This window comes from Triplophysa rosa, linkage group LG11, assembly GCF_024868665.1.
Source record: "Triplophysa rosa linkage group LG11, Trosa_1v2, whole genome shotgun sequence".
In the NCBI taxonomy this organism is placed as follows: Eukaryota; Metazoa; Chordata; class Actinopteri; order Cypriniformes; family Nemacheilidae; genus Triplophysa; species Triplophysa rosa.
Window position 1 is genome coordinate 11,825,005 of NC_079900.1, and position 16,472 is coordinate 11,841,476.

General features: G+C 38.5%; 1 protein-coding gene across 1 annotated transcript; it reads right to left on the reverse strand.

Moving 5' to 3' along the window:
* Positions 1–337: 337 nt before the first annotated feature.
* On the reverse strand, positions 338–15,793 carry paqr4a (progestin and adipoQ receptor family member IVa). Its single transcript, XM_057346277.1, has 3 exons — positions 13,535–15,793; positions 7,362–7,580; positions 338–5,117 (listed from the first exon to the last, which is right to left on the reverse strand). Exons 1-3 carry the CDS (start codon positions 13,698–13,700, stop codon positions 4,684–4,686), a joined length of 819 nt encoding a protein of 272 aa, XP_057202260.1. The 5' UTR covers positions 13,701–15,793; the 3' UTR covers positions 338–4,683.
* Positions 15,794–16,472: the final 679 nt, after the last annotated feature.

Below are 16,472 nucleotides of genomic sequence, written 5' to 3' on the forward strand. Positions count from 1 at the left end.
CATGAATAAGAGCGTGGTTATATAATGTAACGCTAGACAAAGGATGACAAAACAAAAGGATGCTGCGTTAAATATTTTAACGCGTTAAAGCCATTGCACATTGAGTCCGAAATTTGCGTCCGAAATTTCCGCACGTAAAAAAAATAAAAATATTAATATTCGGACTGGGTTCGATTTTCTACGTTTTTCGCATCCGTAGCAAGCATTTGAGAGGCGTTTTGACAATCCAGAGACACCAAACGAGCGCCAAATACGAGAAAACGCATACGTGCAAAGACATGAAAAAAAACACCACCACATCACATTGAACAAGCTACTGGAGCTCATACAATAAAAATAAACAAGTAGACATACGGTTCTCGTCAGTGGTCGTATGAAATAAATGGTAAAAAGGAGAGTCAAAGACAAGTTTAAAAATATAAACCTCAATTTATTGCACAATCGCTGCAGGAGACTGTGGGGTTTGGAAGATCTGTCTGTGTGAACAAATGTAACCTTGGACAAACGTATAAACTAGGCCCATAAAATAAACTATCATACACACTTGTAGATAAAACCATTTACAGACATGTAAGTAGAGCACTACAATGAATAAAAAACAACAATAAATAAAGATGAATTGTGCATGGATTTCAGCGAATGACCTAATGGCCTGAAATCTTTCCAAAGGTCAACACTTGAACTGAAAACAACGCCGCTATAAACGCACGAGCGCCACTACAGCCTCGTGGCCACAAGATGGCGGCAAGTTGTAATCAAATTCAACAGAAACAAAAGTATATTGGACAGTGTGTAAACAAAACTCGACAGATCTTTCAGGTACCTTCTGTCACCCTATGTGCACTAGTTTTCTCAGCCTTTGTACGTAAATTTAGATTATCAACGACAGTGGCTCCATTTCAGATTAATAGTAAGAATAACAATGTATCCATCATTATAATAATGTGAAAACTAATGATGAGTCATAAATTATTAACAGGCTATCCAGCACCTGCATACTAAGAAAAAAATATTATAGTTTCACACACCATGTCGTTATTTTTTTAACACAGGACATTAGAATATACAGACAGGAGAACATCATCCATGAGAACATCCTTGATCCTCATCTAAAACATGGTTTGTGATGCAATCCATTTCCTCTATAGAGTTCTGTTCAAGTTTAACATGCTCTGCACATTCTTACAGTTCTTAATTAACTACAAAAAGAAACACATTCTTGATAAGCATTTACGGACACATTCAATCCCCAACAAAGGCAATACGCATCAAATAGGATGCACGGTCCAGACGCCTGATATGCCATTGTGACCTCTGTCCCTCATAACAAATAACTATGAAACCATAATTGTTTCAGTCTTTTCAAGCAGAACAAGCGAAAAAAGACAATAGGATGAAAAGAAAACTGGCCCGAAATCAGTTGTTGAGGTCACTCGGTAGAAGTGAGCACTGACAGGGCACCCTGAGAAGTAGAAACCCCAGGATGGCATGGTAAAGATGTCACTCTGAGCAAAACATGTTAGTGTTAATACACAGATTGTTTCTTTTCAGGACTGGTAAAACATCTCCTTTTTGGAATTCACATGTACAAACGTGTGTGTGTGTGTGTGTGTGTGTGTGTGTGTGTATATATATATACATGTACATATTTTAATTATGCATAGTTATCCAGTGTGTTTCAGAGGTATGAACATATTAAGACCGCTCATCTCAAACCAAAACGTCTATATTGCGACCTCTCCTAACTTTACGTTAAAAAAATTACGTAACTAAACTGAAATAAACTACAGTCCACTAATCGTAAAACAAAATACTATGAGACACACATTACACACAGGCACATTACTATGATGCTAATCACTCTAAACAGCATAAACAACTCTCCTGTCAGACCCCAACCATAACCGATGTCATTGTGATATCACAATTTTAGCTTTTCAATGACTTTTGAACTGTTTACTGAATAATTAAATGACCAATCTCTACTATCTCTTTGAAAGGATACTGGACAATTCATATTGAGCATCACCATCTGAAATACATAAACATTCATATATTTTCTTAATTGTTGCTTCATATATTAACTTGAATATAAAAATGTCAGTATGTATGCTGCTTTCATTTTATGCATATACAGTCTACATACAGGTATTTACATTACCCATATGGACTTTAAGTTCTGGTTCTTACTTTGTCCCAAAGCCCTTTTGGTAAATAAAATAAACAGTGCAGTTAATTATTTGATATGGTTATATTGCCTCTAGGCTGCTCTCTTTATATCATTCCGTTCCCTTTCATTAGACAGTTATATCTGATGTATTAGCTCGGTTACTGCACATTAAGCACATACAGTATGTCAGTGGTTGCATTGCATACAAGCATTAGAAATCTGCAAATCCTATGTTGCATTTAAGGGGATCGATTTATCAGTGTTCTATCTATTTACATGCACCACTCTAATTCGGTAACATCTAATGTTTGTCATTTTATTTCAAAACATTAAAGGGGTTGGGGTTACTGGGCACTCTTAGGAGGGACTTGCGTTAAAAATCTGTAAGATATTGTGTGACAGCGGCTTGCATTTAAAACACCTTCACCAGACACCTGAAGTCTCAAATTTGGCATAGAGTATATTTATGTTGGTGTTTGTTTGTCAGATACATCTGAGCAACATTCTATCTAACATGCACTGATTTTACACTTATACATCTGACCAGTGCTATTGGTTGATGTAATGTGTGGTTGTGTATTGAAGATACGCGATTCCTAACGGATCAATATAAAAAATCTAGCAGTAGTAGTTGGTCTCTTCAAACATAATTTAAATAAAACATATTTTAAACAGAAATGACATCATAAAAAATGTAAAATGATGGGGTCAGTGATAAATTAATAGCTGGCCTCATTGATGTTTATTTTAAAAGCTACATTGTGATAGATACATCTCAATGAATCTATCACACTTTGTTGTGTTTATCCATGAAATAAAACAAATAAAGTCGGAAGGGTCAGAGGAGTCATCCTTGGTTTGTTTTGCTCAGTAGTGCATAAGCAGTCTAAGGGTTACAAATCTGTGCAAAAACTGCAGGCGTATAATACGATCCATTTGGTACAACATCTCCATAGTGCAATCCGCAATAAGAACTGATTTACTTAACACTAAATCACATTCTCAAGTAGATATAGAGTAGAATATGATTGCTGTTCAGCTTGTAAACAGCTCCATCAACCTGACGTTTTCTAGTACCTAGACTTAAAACGTACAGCCTTTCTGCATTATACGCAATCCAAATCATGCCATTAACATGAGCTGATATAAAAGCTTAAAAACACTCTGATGAGTTGCTTCGATAAAAATATATGGCATCAATTGGGCTCAAGTGAGCAGTACCGACGCAATGACAACATTTATCTTCACTGGGGGAATTTATCGTCTAGTGGCACGTGTAAAATTCCTCCAACCTATGATAACATCAACATAATGGCAGAAGATGTCCGGAAGAGTATTGATGCCTTTGAGCAAACAGAACACGATTATTAAATAGTTTGCCTAGTGTTGAATCCAAGGTTACGCAGTTAAGGTTAAAGCCCCAAAATAAATGAAATAAGTACAAAATCCAATCTCGCAGATTAGGATAATAAAACCGAATGGACAGAGGTGAACTAGACTATACAGTGGCACAGCAGAGAAAACATTCTCTGCAGGTTATTATTGTAGTGTAACTTTCCACATGGCGACCTTTATAGACATTAACAAGCATATACTGAGTAAAGTGCACCTGACATCTTTAATCAGCCAGAAAACATACAAATGGCACGGCTACAAACCAAAGCATGACCCCTTTGCCTTTCACACAATAAATATGGACCCATACCAAGACAACAGAAAAATGTGATAAAAAAAGTGAACTCAAGTATTTCCAGTAACTGTTGCTGCGAGACTTGTCATGCAGTATATTTGTGTGTGTGTGTGTCATTAGCCGTGAGCAATGCTGTAACATTTGATATGCTGCATAGTCTGTAATAGTGTAACAGGTTGTCTAATTCAGTGCATACATTATTTCTGCACTAGTAATCTCTTGTTTGTGTCACCAGCAAAATTGAGAATAAACTGTTTTCCAAAAAGCCATGCTTTCAAACAGCTATTTCGAGTAATATTATTTGATTATTTGACTATTTGATTAAGTGATGGTGTAAATCTGAGAGCCAATCATTTATGGGCTCGATTTCGTCTCATTTTTTCAGAACAACAAAAGGCTAGAGGCTATTTAATAAACACTTTCAATGCTGGTGAACATATGACATCACATAATGTCAGATCCCATGTGTATGCTCGTGTGTGTGTGTACATATAAATGTAAGTGTAAGCTTACAGATCACTTAAGTCTAAAATAAAATAAATAAATAAATAACCTGCCTCTGTTTGAGATAATAGATCCTAACAGTGCCATGCACAGACAATGTTTATGCAAACACAGATATGTACATTCTGACACCACAAACAAGCATGTGTGTCGAGGCTGGCACTGGTGTCCCCTAAAAACATGTAAAACACTTCTTTCGTGCACATATATATATACAAAGCACAACAGCCACCCCCACCCCTTCCAAGCCCGATTACGATATTTTTCATTACTAAAAGAGGTCCTCACGCCCCACAAATCCAGACCAGCAGGGCCACTTTCAGTCAGAGTGACAGTCATGGCTGTTGATCCACAGTAGATCGTCCAGTACCCCCCAGTGCAGGTACAGTATAGAAACCACCACCAGGACATGCATGATCTGATGGCTGTTGCACCAGTAGTCAAATAAGCCCGGGCGGAAACGCTCGGGAATCCGGGTGATATTTATGACCCCGCCCAACACCGCTAGTGCATCCATGGTGACGAAGTGACGCAACGAGGTGGGACTCCCTCCGCCCACACCCGCCCAACGCAGTAGGAAAAACGAGAAGCGGAAAAGTGCTTGCCAGGCAAAGGAACGCAGGCGTCGCACTCTGCTGCGTGCTGTGATGGCACAGTAGATGGCGTAACTGGATAGCAGGATGTATATCAGCAGAGCCACTGTGCGTATGAAGGGGTAACAGAGCAGAGTGCTGTACAGGATGGGCAGAGCTCCTGTAAACCGAAATACAGCGTTACTGTGATGATACAATCTCTTGATAGTTTAATTAAAAGTGCATGCTTATTATTTTACATGCATAAAATATTATTACTATTGTATTATTATAAAAAAAATTTATGCATTTTCATGTTGCACTCATGTTTTTTTTTTTTTAGAATTTAAATGGCAAAAAAACAAAAACTTTTTGTAAAGAGCAAATCAAAGCACATATAACATTGGTCAGAATGCCTTTACCAAGTGATTGGGGCCTATTTTGTCACTTTATCCCAAAAATGATTTATTTTAATTTCTCCTCAGACTACACTATAAAAATGTACCCATTTCAGCTGCCTTAAAGGGATAGTTCACCCACCAATGAAAATGATGTCATTATTTACTCACCCTCAGATTGTTCCAAACCTGTATAAATGTCTTTGCTCTGCTGAACACAAAGGCAGATATTTAGAATAATGTCAGTAAACAAACCGATCTCATCCCCCATTTACTGCCATAGTAGGGGAAATAAATACTATGGGAGTCAATGGGGGATGAGATCTGTTTGGTTATCGTTATTCTTCTAAATATCTGCCTTTGTGTTCAGCAGAAAAAATATATGTATACAGGTTTGGAACAATCTGAGGGTGAGTAAATGATGACAGAATTTTCATTGTTGGGTGAACCATCCCTTTATTTTTTTAAGTAGCTTTATGAGTCAATTGAACTTAAATTACATTGAACAGTAAAACAAATCTAGTCATAAATACAACTAGATTTATTAAGTCTGTTCAATATAATTTAAGGTCAATTGACTCATAAAGCTAATTTGATTTAACTTAAAAACTTAAGTTAAAAAGCTTCCTTCAATTTTTAAGTTTTTTTTTTTAGTGTACTATTTCTGTTTCGTTTCGTTTTTCTCTATGCTTCTTTACTTCCTCTGTTACAGCATTGTTTACAGCAACAAAAGCACTTCTTATTTGGTTAAATGGTGCAATAGTCTGAAATATGACTGTCACTGAAAAAGAAGAAGCACAAATGTACTTATGCATATCGTCGCTGTCGGGTGGAAACCTTTTATGTCCAAATTTGGTCAATTTCATATTTTTTCACAAATCGATGCTATTGGTCAGTCCCCATGTGGGTCTGTTATTTTTACAAATTATTAACCAATCTAAAGTGTTGAAAATAGCTTGAGAGCAAATCTCTTAACTCCATTGGACACTTCAACTGTCTGAGAAGTCTCGTAACTCCACCTCTTCTTCACTCCGCGGGAGCTTCTCGGCATTACGTCTCCTGATTGAAAGTTTTTTAGACAATAACAAGTGAAAATAGTTAGGTTAGACACATTTGAGTAGGTCTGTTTTGTTAAAAAATCGATAGCTGTAATGCTTCGGTGTAGAAGGAAGCCCGTGAGCCACGAAGGTAAGTTTGCGAGCAGATTCGGCTAATTTCCGCCTATTAGACAGCCTAGTCAGCTCATCGTTTTTTGTATTACATCACTTATAGTTCTTAAACCTTTAAAATAGAGTTTAGGAAGATGTATGTAACCACAGTCATTAGCTTTGGTTAACTATTGAAGCCTTTTCTCTTGTCAAGAGGCTCAACGCGACCGTCGACTTTATTTGCTTGCAGATTAATTTCCGCCTATATTTGACAGCCTGTTTAACGTTTTATTTTGGTATTGCATCACTCATAGCTCTAACGTTTAAAATAGAGTTTAGGAAGATGTATGTAACCACAAGCATTAGCTTTCATTAGCTCTTAAAGCCTCGTCTTTTGTCAAAAGTCTCAATGCGACCGCAGACTTTGATGAACACTGCTGGCAGCAGTGACGTCTGTGTCCGTACCATTCTTATCAATGACAGCGTAATCTCGTATCGCCCTGCTCCCAAGTCATAAACCTTGTATCTCCGATTAAACATGGTTTTTGGGAAATGTTGTGTTAATGTTGGTACACAACAGTATATGATAGCAATATAAGGTATAATACCAACTTTAACAATACAATGTTTAATAACTCCTTAATTTCCTGAAAAATAATGGTTTTGGAGATGCGAGGATTCTGCCCAACAGCGACGATATGCTGCTCTAACCCGGGATCCTAATACAAAAAGTGAAGAAAACACCGAAAACACATCACTTCATCAGGTGACAAAGAACAAAATGATCAGATGCAGAATTACAAGTAAACCTCATGTCAAGAAACAAAAAAATGATGCAACTGAGCTCTGATTCAACCGACACCAGTCTGAGATGCTGACCTAGCGTGTTGATCATGCAGATTCCGCACATATCGAGCGTAAGCAGCCTTTTGTAGACAGGCTCACCGCCCTCATGGTTCATGAAGAGATGGTAGACCACTGATCCCAGCTGCGGAGACAAACAGGCAAGGAAGTGCACCACGCCGAGCCACGTCACGCTGATCTGAGACCAGGGGATGTTGAGTGGTAGCAGCACCAGGAAGCAGAGCAGAGGGATTCCTATGGAGAGAAGAACAGTAGAGATGACGACAGAGTGAGACAAATGAGTTTGACATGCAAAGACCTGAAAAGTCCAGTTGAAACACATCTCGCCTGTGAAAAGTGTGAGAAGATCAGAATTTGGAACAAGACTTAAGCAATCCCCTGCAATGGTTTATTGTGTCTTGTGAGCTGAATCATCTCAGTGTAAACAACACATGGATTTATGGAGGCCTGGGGTACGGCCCACTAGATTGAGGGTTTCAGTGGCCTTGCTTTGCTAATCTTAGCAACAGCTGCCACAATGTCAACTACCCACTGAAACAAAGACCTTAAAAATCTTGACAGTGCATCCTAAAGGGATAGTTCACCCCAAAATAAAATTTCTGTCATGAATTACTCACTCTCCAGCAGAGTTGTAATGTAACAAAGTAAAAAATACTTGATTACAGTACTCAAGTATTTTTGGGAGTTTTTCAATTTCTGCAAACTGTTACTTTTACTCCACTACATTTCCTGAACAATATGTATACTTTTACTCCGATACATTTTCCCTAAGTATGTTCGTTACTACAAAAAAAAAAAACAGAACAGAATCTGACCATAGACCAATCGGCGATCCGGTCACGGTGACGGTGCTTAACCAACCATTGGTTAAATCTTAATGCGCAAGTGAAGTGCAGACAGGCACGCTTGAATTCCAACACAAGCCCGGAGATGTCGGATGCTAGTAGCAAGCAATCATTTGGCGCAGTAAGAGAAGCAGATAACGCATCAGCACCTCCTAATCCCGATGTTAACGACAGTTGTAACGAGGACGAACACCCATGGCCGTATTTGCAAACGTTTTCTCTCGTTGGAATGAAAGACTCTTCAAACCGGATGAAGTGCCTCTTATGCTTACCTAAAAATATAGAATTACTGGCATTTAAAAACTCTCCGTCCAATCTCAAACACATTGAGGTAGTTAACGGTACTCAGCAGTTATTTAATTAACGTTATGTCGGTTCAGATATGTAACCAGCAACATTAGGCAATCGTTGCTGCTGTGCTTTATGCTGCCTTCACGTGCTCTCGGAAACTGGTCAGTTCCCACTTCTGAAGTCATGATTCCGAGCTGGATGTGTTCAGGTGCTTTGTTGTCGGGAAAAAATGGAAGATGCCAGATTCATGCTTTCGTGTGTCTTGGGAAAATCATATATGGTAATAGTTTTTAACCGTACATCCTGTACAGTTTTACCTGGAAAATACATGCTATGGTCGCTGTGTATAAAACATACAGTTCCACTGAACGAATACGCCCACACTGACCAAGTCGCTGTTGAGTCTGAACGAGAGCGATAGATCTCGTTCATGAACGAATTGAACGAACTGGTACGTGTCATTCATGAACGAAATGAATGAATTGAACAAGAGTGTACAGTACACTATAGGTCAGTCATTTAGCATGCGAGTCTCGTTCAGCAATCAGCAGAAAGCGGATGCAAAGCGCAGTTACAGGTAGGCTACTCCGCACGCTTGTTTATTTAAAATACATAAACTTCACGTTTAACATAATCCCACATTTAAAAATGTGTAAATGACCAAACATTAACTTTTTAATTATGCAGAAAAACCTTGTGTGTTGGTCATCTGAACCACTTTAGATTTATTTTATTTATTTAATGAGTAGATCAGAGACACATTTTAATAAAGCCTGTAATCAGTTTATACGTCCATTAATACATTCGTTGACATAACTCAACTTTTTCGACACCTGCTGGCGTATTATAGAAATGGTCACTGAACGAATCTGAACGAATCATTTTGGTGAACGAACTGAAAAAGAACGAATCACTCAAATGAATCATAATTCCCATCACTACAGATTATGCACCCCCCTCCCCACAATGGTTAGGGTGAGGATTAGGTGTTAGGGGATGGGTTAGAATTAGCCAATCGGACAGCGTGTTATTGAAGGAGGTGCATAATCTGGCAGGAATGCATTTCTCGGCACAACACCGGCTACGAGTACACCTTCTGAGAGAACAGTCAGCTTTTGTGGGCGGAGTTTGGTGGAGAGACGTGAACTGAAATGGTTGTCAGTCAGAATTGCTTGCATGGATGTAATTTTTATTTTTTAATCGTTTTGCAGTGTAGACTATCATATTCCAATTTTTATCTTATATTGTTGAATGACACTTTTTAATGAATTGTTTTGTTGTAGGGTTACAGAGTGCAGTACATTTCTTTCAGCAGTCAGTTATAAACCTAATACAGGCTATTCAAGAAGGCAGAGGGTGCTCAATTTTTTTTTATTTAGCCTACTTGTTTTTTTTTTCAAATTTATTTTAAGGTATATTGTGTTATATTGAAAAGCAAGACAAAAAATAAAAAGCACATTTTGACCATTCAGTTTATGCAATAGTGAAAAAATTGGTTAAATAAATAGGAGAAATGCGCAAAGCCATGTTCGGTGTTTGGTATTCGGCCTTCGGCCAAGTGTTTCATTTTTATTCGGCTTCGGCCAAGAATTTTCATTTCGGTGCATCCCCAGTAAATATGTACCAATTTAACAACAACACAATTAAGTTGTTGCGGGAAAACTAATACATCATATTTGTCAGAAATCCTTCTCCCATCCGCCATGTGTAAAGTTATGTAAAAAAATGTAAATTTTTGTTGTTCATGTTTAAAAAAATATAAACATTTTTGTTAACAAAACGTGTCTATACTTTGAATACTTAAGAACATTTAATATGAAAAGAAGTACTTTTCATACTTAAGTACAATATTTAGCTGTTACTCTAAGACTTTTACTCCAGTCTTATTCTAAAAGGTGACTTAAACTTCTACCAAAGTAGTTTAAGATATTTGTATTTTTATTCAAGTATTGATTTTAGGTACTTTATACATCACTGCACTCTAGTTCCAAACTTGCATACATTTCTTTGTTTGGCTGAACACAGAGAAATATATTTGGACGAATGTTTGTAAGCAAACAGTTCTTGGACCCCATTGACTACCATAGTTGGAAAAATTTCAATGAAAGTCAAAAGTGCCCCAGAACTATTTGCTGTCATACATTCTTCAAATTATCTTCTTTTGTGTTAAACAGAACAAAAAATATAATTTTTCCTACTATGATGACAGATTTTTTATTTTTGGGTGAACTATCCCTTTTAAACATACAGATGAATCACTGTATTCAGGTTGGAAGTGGAATAAACTCTATAGAGTTGAGCTATATGCGACTCTCTCTCTCTCTTTAGGCCTCTGTTTTTCCCCCAATGTCAAATTATTTTTTCTGGTCAGGTAAAAGCATCAATCCCATCCAGCACATCTATTTTGAGTGAGTTATCTCTGCTGGCTCAACTCTCTTACAATCTGACACTATAGATAGATAACATGCACTCTCCCCCAGAGAAAGCATGTGCATCTGGGTGGCAGCATGAGGTTTCCTAATTTTCTCTAATTTTTCACTTCACTGACAATAATGATAGCTCCTTTTCGAGTCAATACATAGAGGCAGTAATTGGACGGCTGATGCATGTTTTGCTAATCTTATTAAATTGCTTGTGGTTCATGAGTATGTGACATGCAAAAACCAATACACTTGCTATCAGATCATAGTTCTTTATCAATTGCCAGATGCTAGCAATGCATGTGGGTTTGAACACAGACCCACAAATAACACTAAAATATGAGTGAAGCAGTGGTTAAAGAGGGAACATGTTGGTTATTGAGATCACTCTGTTAGGCCTTTGAACCTTTTACAAACAGCACTTACACACATTATACACATGCAGATAAAAAATAGACCTATGAAAAATCTTGCTGTGGAGACATGGTGTGCCAACATATCATGCAAAGTAAAACACAAATGCTCAAAAACTACGCAAACAATGTAAAGGAGGATATTACTTTCTTCAAGAATGGAAATCATCCTATTTGGTTCAGGTGAGCACAAAGCACCAGACACCTGTGACAATACCCACAAGCAAACTTATCTTCACCACATTCAGGCTTTTAATTCTTCACAAAAATGCATCTGTATTTCAGCATACAAAAATATTTGTTTCAATAGCAAAAAACTTTCAATAGCAACGTCATCTTTTAAGTCAGGTTAAGCTGTGTCACGCATGTCAAACCCCCGATCTCTGCTGATTTAACTACAATGTACAATAGGCCACAACCCTCTCAGATATACTCTGTGTACTCTCTTGAGCCACCGTGTTAGCATGAGAACACACAGCCACTCTGCGAGTTGACACAGTCTTGACCTCATATTATGTGAGCAATGCAACAACAGCATACTGTACAGGTGCTGGTCATATAATTATAATGTCATCAAAAAGTTGATTTATTTCACTAATTCCATTCAAAAAGTGAAACTTGTATTATATTCATTCATTACACACAGACTGATATATTTCAAATGTTTATTTCTTTTAATTTGATGATTATAACTGACAACTAATGAAAATCCCAAATTCAGTATCTCAGAAAATTAGAATATTACTTAAGACCAATACAAAGAAAGGATTTTTAGAAATCTTGGCCAACTGAAAAGTATGAAGATGAAAAGTATGAGCATGTACAGCACTCAATACTTAGTTGGGGCTCCTTTTGCCTGAATTACTGCAGCAATGCGGCGTGGCATGGAGTGGATCAGTCTGTGGCACTGCTCAGGTGTTAAGAGAGCCCAGGTTGCTCTGATAGTGGCCTTCAGCTCTTCTGCATTGTTGGGTCTGGCATATCGCATCTTCCTCTTCACAATACCCCATAGATTTTCTATGGGTTAAGGTCAGGCGAGTTTGCTGGCCAATTAAGAACAGGGATACCATGGTCCTTAAACCAGGTACTGGTAGCTTTGGCACTGTGTGCAGGTGCCAAGTCCTGCACACAGTGCCAAAGCTACCAGTACCTGGTTTAAGGACCATGGTATCCCTGTTCTTAATTGGCCAGCAAACTCGCCTGACCTTAACCCCATAGAAAATCCTTTCTTCTAGTTATAATCATCAAATTAAAAGAAATAAACATTTGAAATAAATCAGTCTGTGTGTAATGAATGAATATAATATACAAGTTTCACTTTTTGAATGGAATTAGTGAAATAAATCAACTTTTTGATGATATTCTAATTATATGACCAGCACCTGTGTGTGTGTGCGTGCGTGCGTGTGTGATCTATTATTATCAAACAATAGAAATGTTAGTAGTGTGACGTTTTACCTGTTTCTAAGAAGGGAAACAAAGGCATGCCTAATACATGTGCAGGCAAAGATCCAGTCTGGTGATCGCTGCAATTACAGGTTTACAAGCGGAAATTCCTTTGGAGCAAAACTTTGTTTTTTATGCCTGACTTTACATTTATAACATTTGCTCTCTATAACCAGTGCACATGGAATGTTTATCTAGACACGGCTTTACAACACGCATGATTAATGTTAATACATGTCAGTGGAAGATAAAAACAACTAGTTATTTACATCCATAAATTGACAAACATGCATTCATGTGTGTTTCTAGGGAGACAAACCCATGACCTTGGTGTTTCTGGAGCCATGCTATTGACAGAAACTGGTTATTGAAAAACTATGAATCACATAGGCTACAGCAAATGCAGTGTATAGAGCACAACAACAGCATTGAGACAGTGTGATGACAGATGGAGATTCCTGCATGTGAAAATATATTCTGCGATATTCATATTTTTATTTTACTGACGATTTAACAATTCCGGTTATTTAAATAGGATTGAGTCTATACCTTTGAATGGGTAATAGAAATGTAAATGTTGGTAAGCAGCCAGGATTGGTAAGACCAGTACTGATATGATTTTAGGAATTGAATTCAACAAGCAGAAGAAAAGTAGTCTAATGATACAAAGCAATGGTCAAAGTGTGTAACAACTTTACAGTTCACAAAAACGGAGGAAGTCGTCATGCTTTCATCTTCTCTTAGGACAATATTTACATCAGTCTCAGACTCACCATGAGTATAGATGTTCCCCAGCTCATTGTGCAGATAGAAGAGACTTTTAATGCACTCCTGGACGGAGGAGATAGGTCTATAGCCGGTCAGGACATATCTGTTGAACTGTAAATGTGGAGGAGAGTTTGCCCAGTCCAGCAGTCGGGGGCCGTTTAAAAATGCCATAGCAACCAGAAACTGTCACGGCGACGACGCCAAAAGAACTACGCTATACATCTACACGTGCGCGTACAACACGGACTAAAAAAAGATTTGACACCCTAGACATTACTAGGGGGAGCCCAGTCCGGTCATGTGGAGCCAGTTACATGACTTACAATCCCGCTCTTTGTTAATTTAATTTGATATACCAATTTTTCGAGCGTTTCGATACCGCTGGTTGGCTTTAAACAGCGGCGGTGTCATCCACATGGATTGACGTAGAAATTGCAGCCCGCGTTCATAGTGAGCTTTGCTAATATATACAGTGTTGCATGTAACATTTAAACGAAGTGCGGTCACGCCCTGCTCAACCCTTTCAAACAAACCCCACCAGTTTCTGTCAGCTCGACTTCAGAGGCAACCCGAGAACGGGCGGCTTTCTTCTGCTGCTCATGAAACCGTCGCTGGGTAGTTTCACCATCGGGAACCGCGGGGCTTTTGAAGAAACTGGCGTTTTAATAACTTGTATGCGGTAGGGAATTGCTCGCAGTAGCCTCGTTGCATGAGGGTTACTTGCTCATATTTCCATAGGGTGAATCATCAGTCCGTCCAAAGCTTTTGCATACACTCTGACCTCGGCTACCAGCGCTTCAGGACCCGTGTGTGCAAATCTGATGTAGGACTCTTTAACAGAAGTCTTCAACCTGATCCATGCAGCTGTGTTGTTGGACAAATAGACGCTAGTGTGTAAAATAATGTCTACATTGTGACGCTATAACAATATTGCTTGGCACCTACCACTGGCCTCTATCAAAATGTCACCCCACATGGGTTTTTATGGAGTTAACAATCGCGAAAAAAGCGTGCGAGTTGAATATGTAACATTACCCAGTTCTCACAGATATGTCAAGTTTTCACCAGATATCAAGCATCTCCTGGTATCCCTCACACCATCGGTGACGAGCACTGTTATCCAATGAGGAAGTGCAGCCTGAAGACAAAAAATGTACACACTTCGCGCGTGCTTGTTCCTTTAGTTTCCTCACCGAATATATTTCAAAATCTAACTCAATGCGTTATCTATTTCCCTGTCTCACACTACCCAAATAGCTCGTGAGCTAACGGGCTAACGTTAGCTGTCGTCACCTTGATTGTGCTGACTGCAAAACAGTTAGACATTACAACCAGTCTACCAAAAGAGCAGCAGAAGCGTCCGTGTATTCCAACTACTTCAAATAAAATATCTGCATCCGTACGTTTTGGAGTCTGTCATCCAGCAAACAGAAACGTACGTGGTGGTCAGCTCAGGAACACGTCTCCCTGTGTTGCCAAGTGATGTTGCTGCTAGCTTGCAGTGATTTCAGCCAGCAGTTTTAAACGAATGCTTTGGTAAGGTAGTCCGTTTTTGATAGGCGGCTATGCAAAAAAAAAGGTTTATGTCCCCTGCATTCCCTCGGCACATTTCTTATGGTCGCTCTGATAGCGGTGTGCAGGAACATGCGGCTGGTGGAGGGGCGCAGCGGCCCGGCCTCGATATCGTCCGCTGATGCGGCAGCGCTCTGATCCAGTCTGGACCAACGGGGAAGAGGCGGGGGTGGCACGAGGACACGCGAGATTAATTTTTGCTTCGTTAATTCAATCCTTTACAATATTGCTTTTTTGTTAAATTTTTTTAAGTATTTTATAGAAAATTAGTAGTTATTTTACTCTGGTGCAAAAGTTCGTGAGATGACTGTGGTCTGCAGAGGGTTTGGTGTAAGCATGTGACTCGCCTACGTTTAGCTTACACTATAGTGGTTGGAAATTTTTGGAGGGTTTCGTGGTCTATGTATTAGTCATATGTTTTCATACCTTTATATCTTAAAAAGGAGGCAGAAATTGATGTTAAAATACAACAACCTACTTCAAGTGAGAATCAAAATCCAGTGTCATTGAAAACGTAACCCTGCCTCGTCTTTTAATACAGCACGTTTACACTTACACTGTAAATATAAGTAATACACACACGACAATTTATTGTAGCTTTTATATCCCCTTTGCAAACGAATTCAATCAACTCTGTCCGTATGCCAGTATGTCTTCTTCCCTCCCCTTTTATGATAAGTTTTTTTCCCTTTCATGATAGGTGACGTGACGTCCTGTTAGAAGCGATCCTAGCATTCTATTGGTTGAGCCATGGCGTGTTCGAGTGAAAATAAATGCGATTGGCTTGCGTTCAGTGGGTCAGCTAGTGATAACCAATCGGCTGGATTTGTCCTTAAAATTACTTGCTAAATAAAGTGAGCTTGATTGTCTAACAATTCGACAAATTGTGCAATAAATTTTTATGTGATAGGCCCAACATCCGCCATTACAAACGATACGAAGTAGTACATTTGATTTTGTATCGTCTCATTATTAGGCCTAATAATCTTAATATAGGATAATCATCTACATTTGCTTCCTCTTGCTTGAGCTGTCACTATAAATACCATGGGCATGAAAATACAATAATTTTCGTTTTGCACATAGAGTCCGATATTTTCAAAAATAAATACGACCTCACGTTGTGTCAATCACATTTACACACTGCCTCCGATATTTTCGTCCGTCATAAAAAAATTCTGACTGGGTTCCATTTTCTGCGTGTTTGGCATCCGTAGCAAGCATTTTCAGAGGTGTTTGACAATTCAGAGACACCGTAAAACGAGCGCCAAATACGAAAAAAATTCGGACAGTATGTGCAAAAACCTTTTCTATGTAACCTTTTATCCAACGCAACCATTTCATTTTAAATCACATTGTGTTAAAGTGATA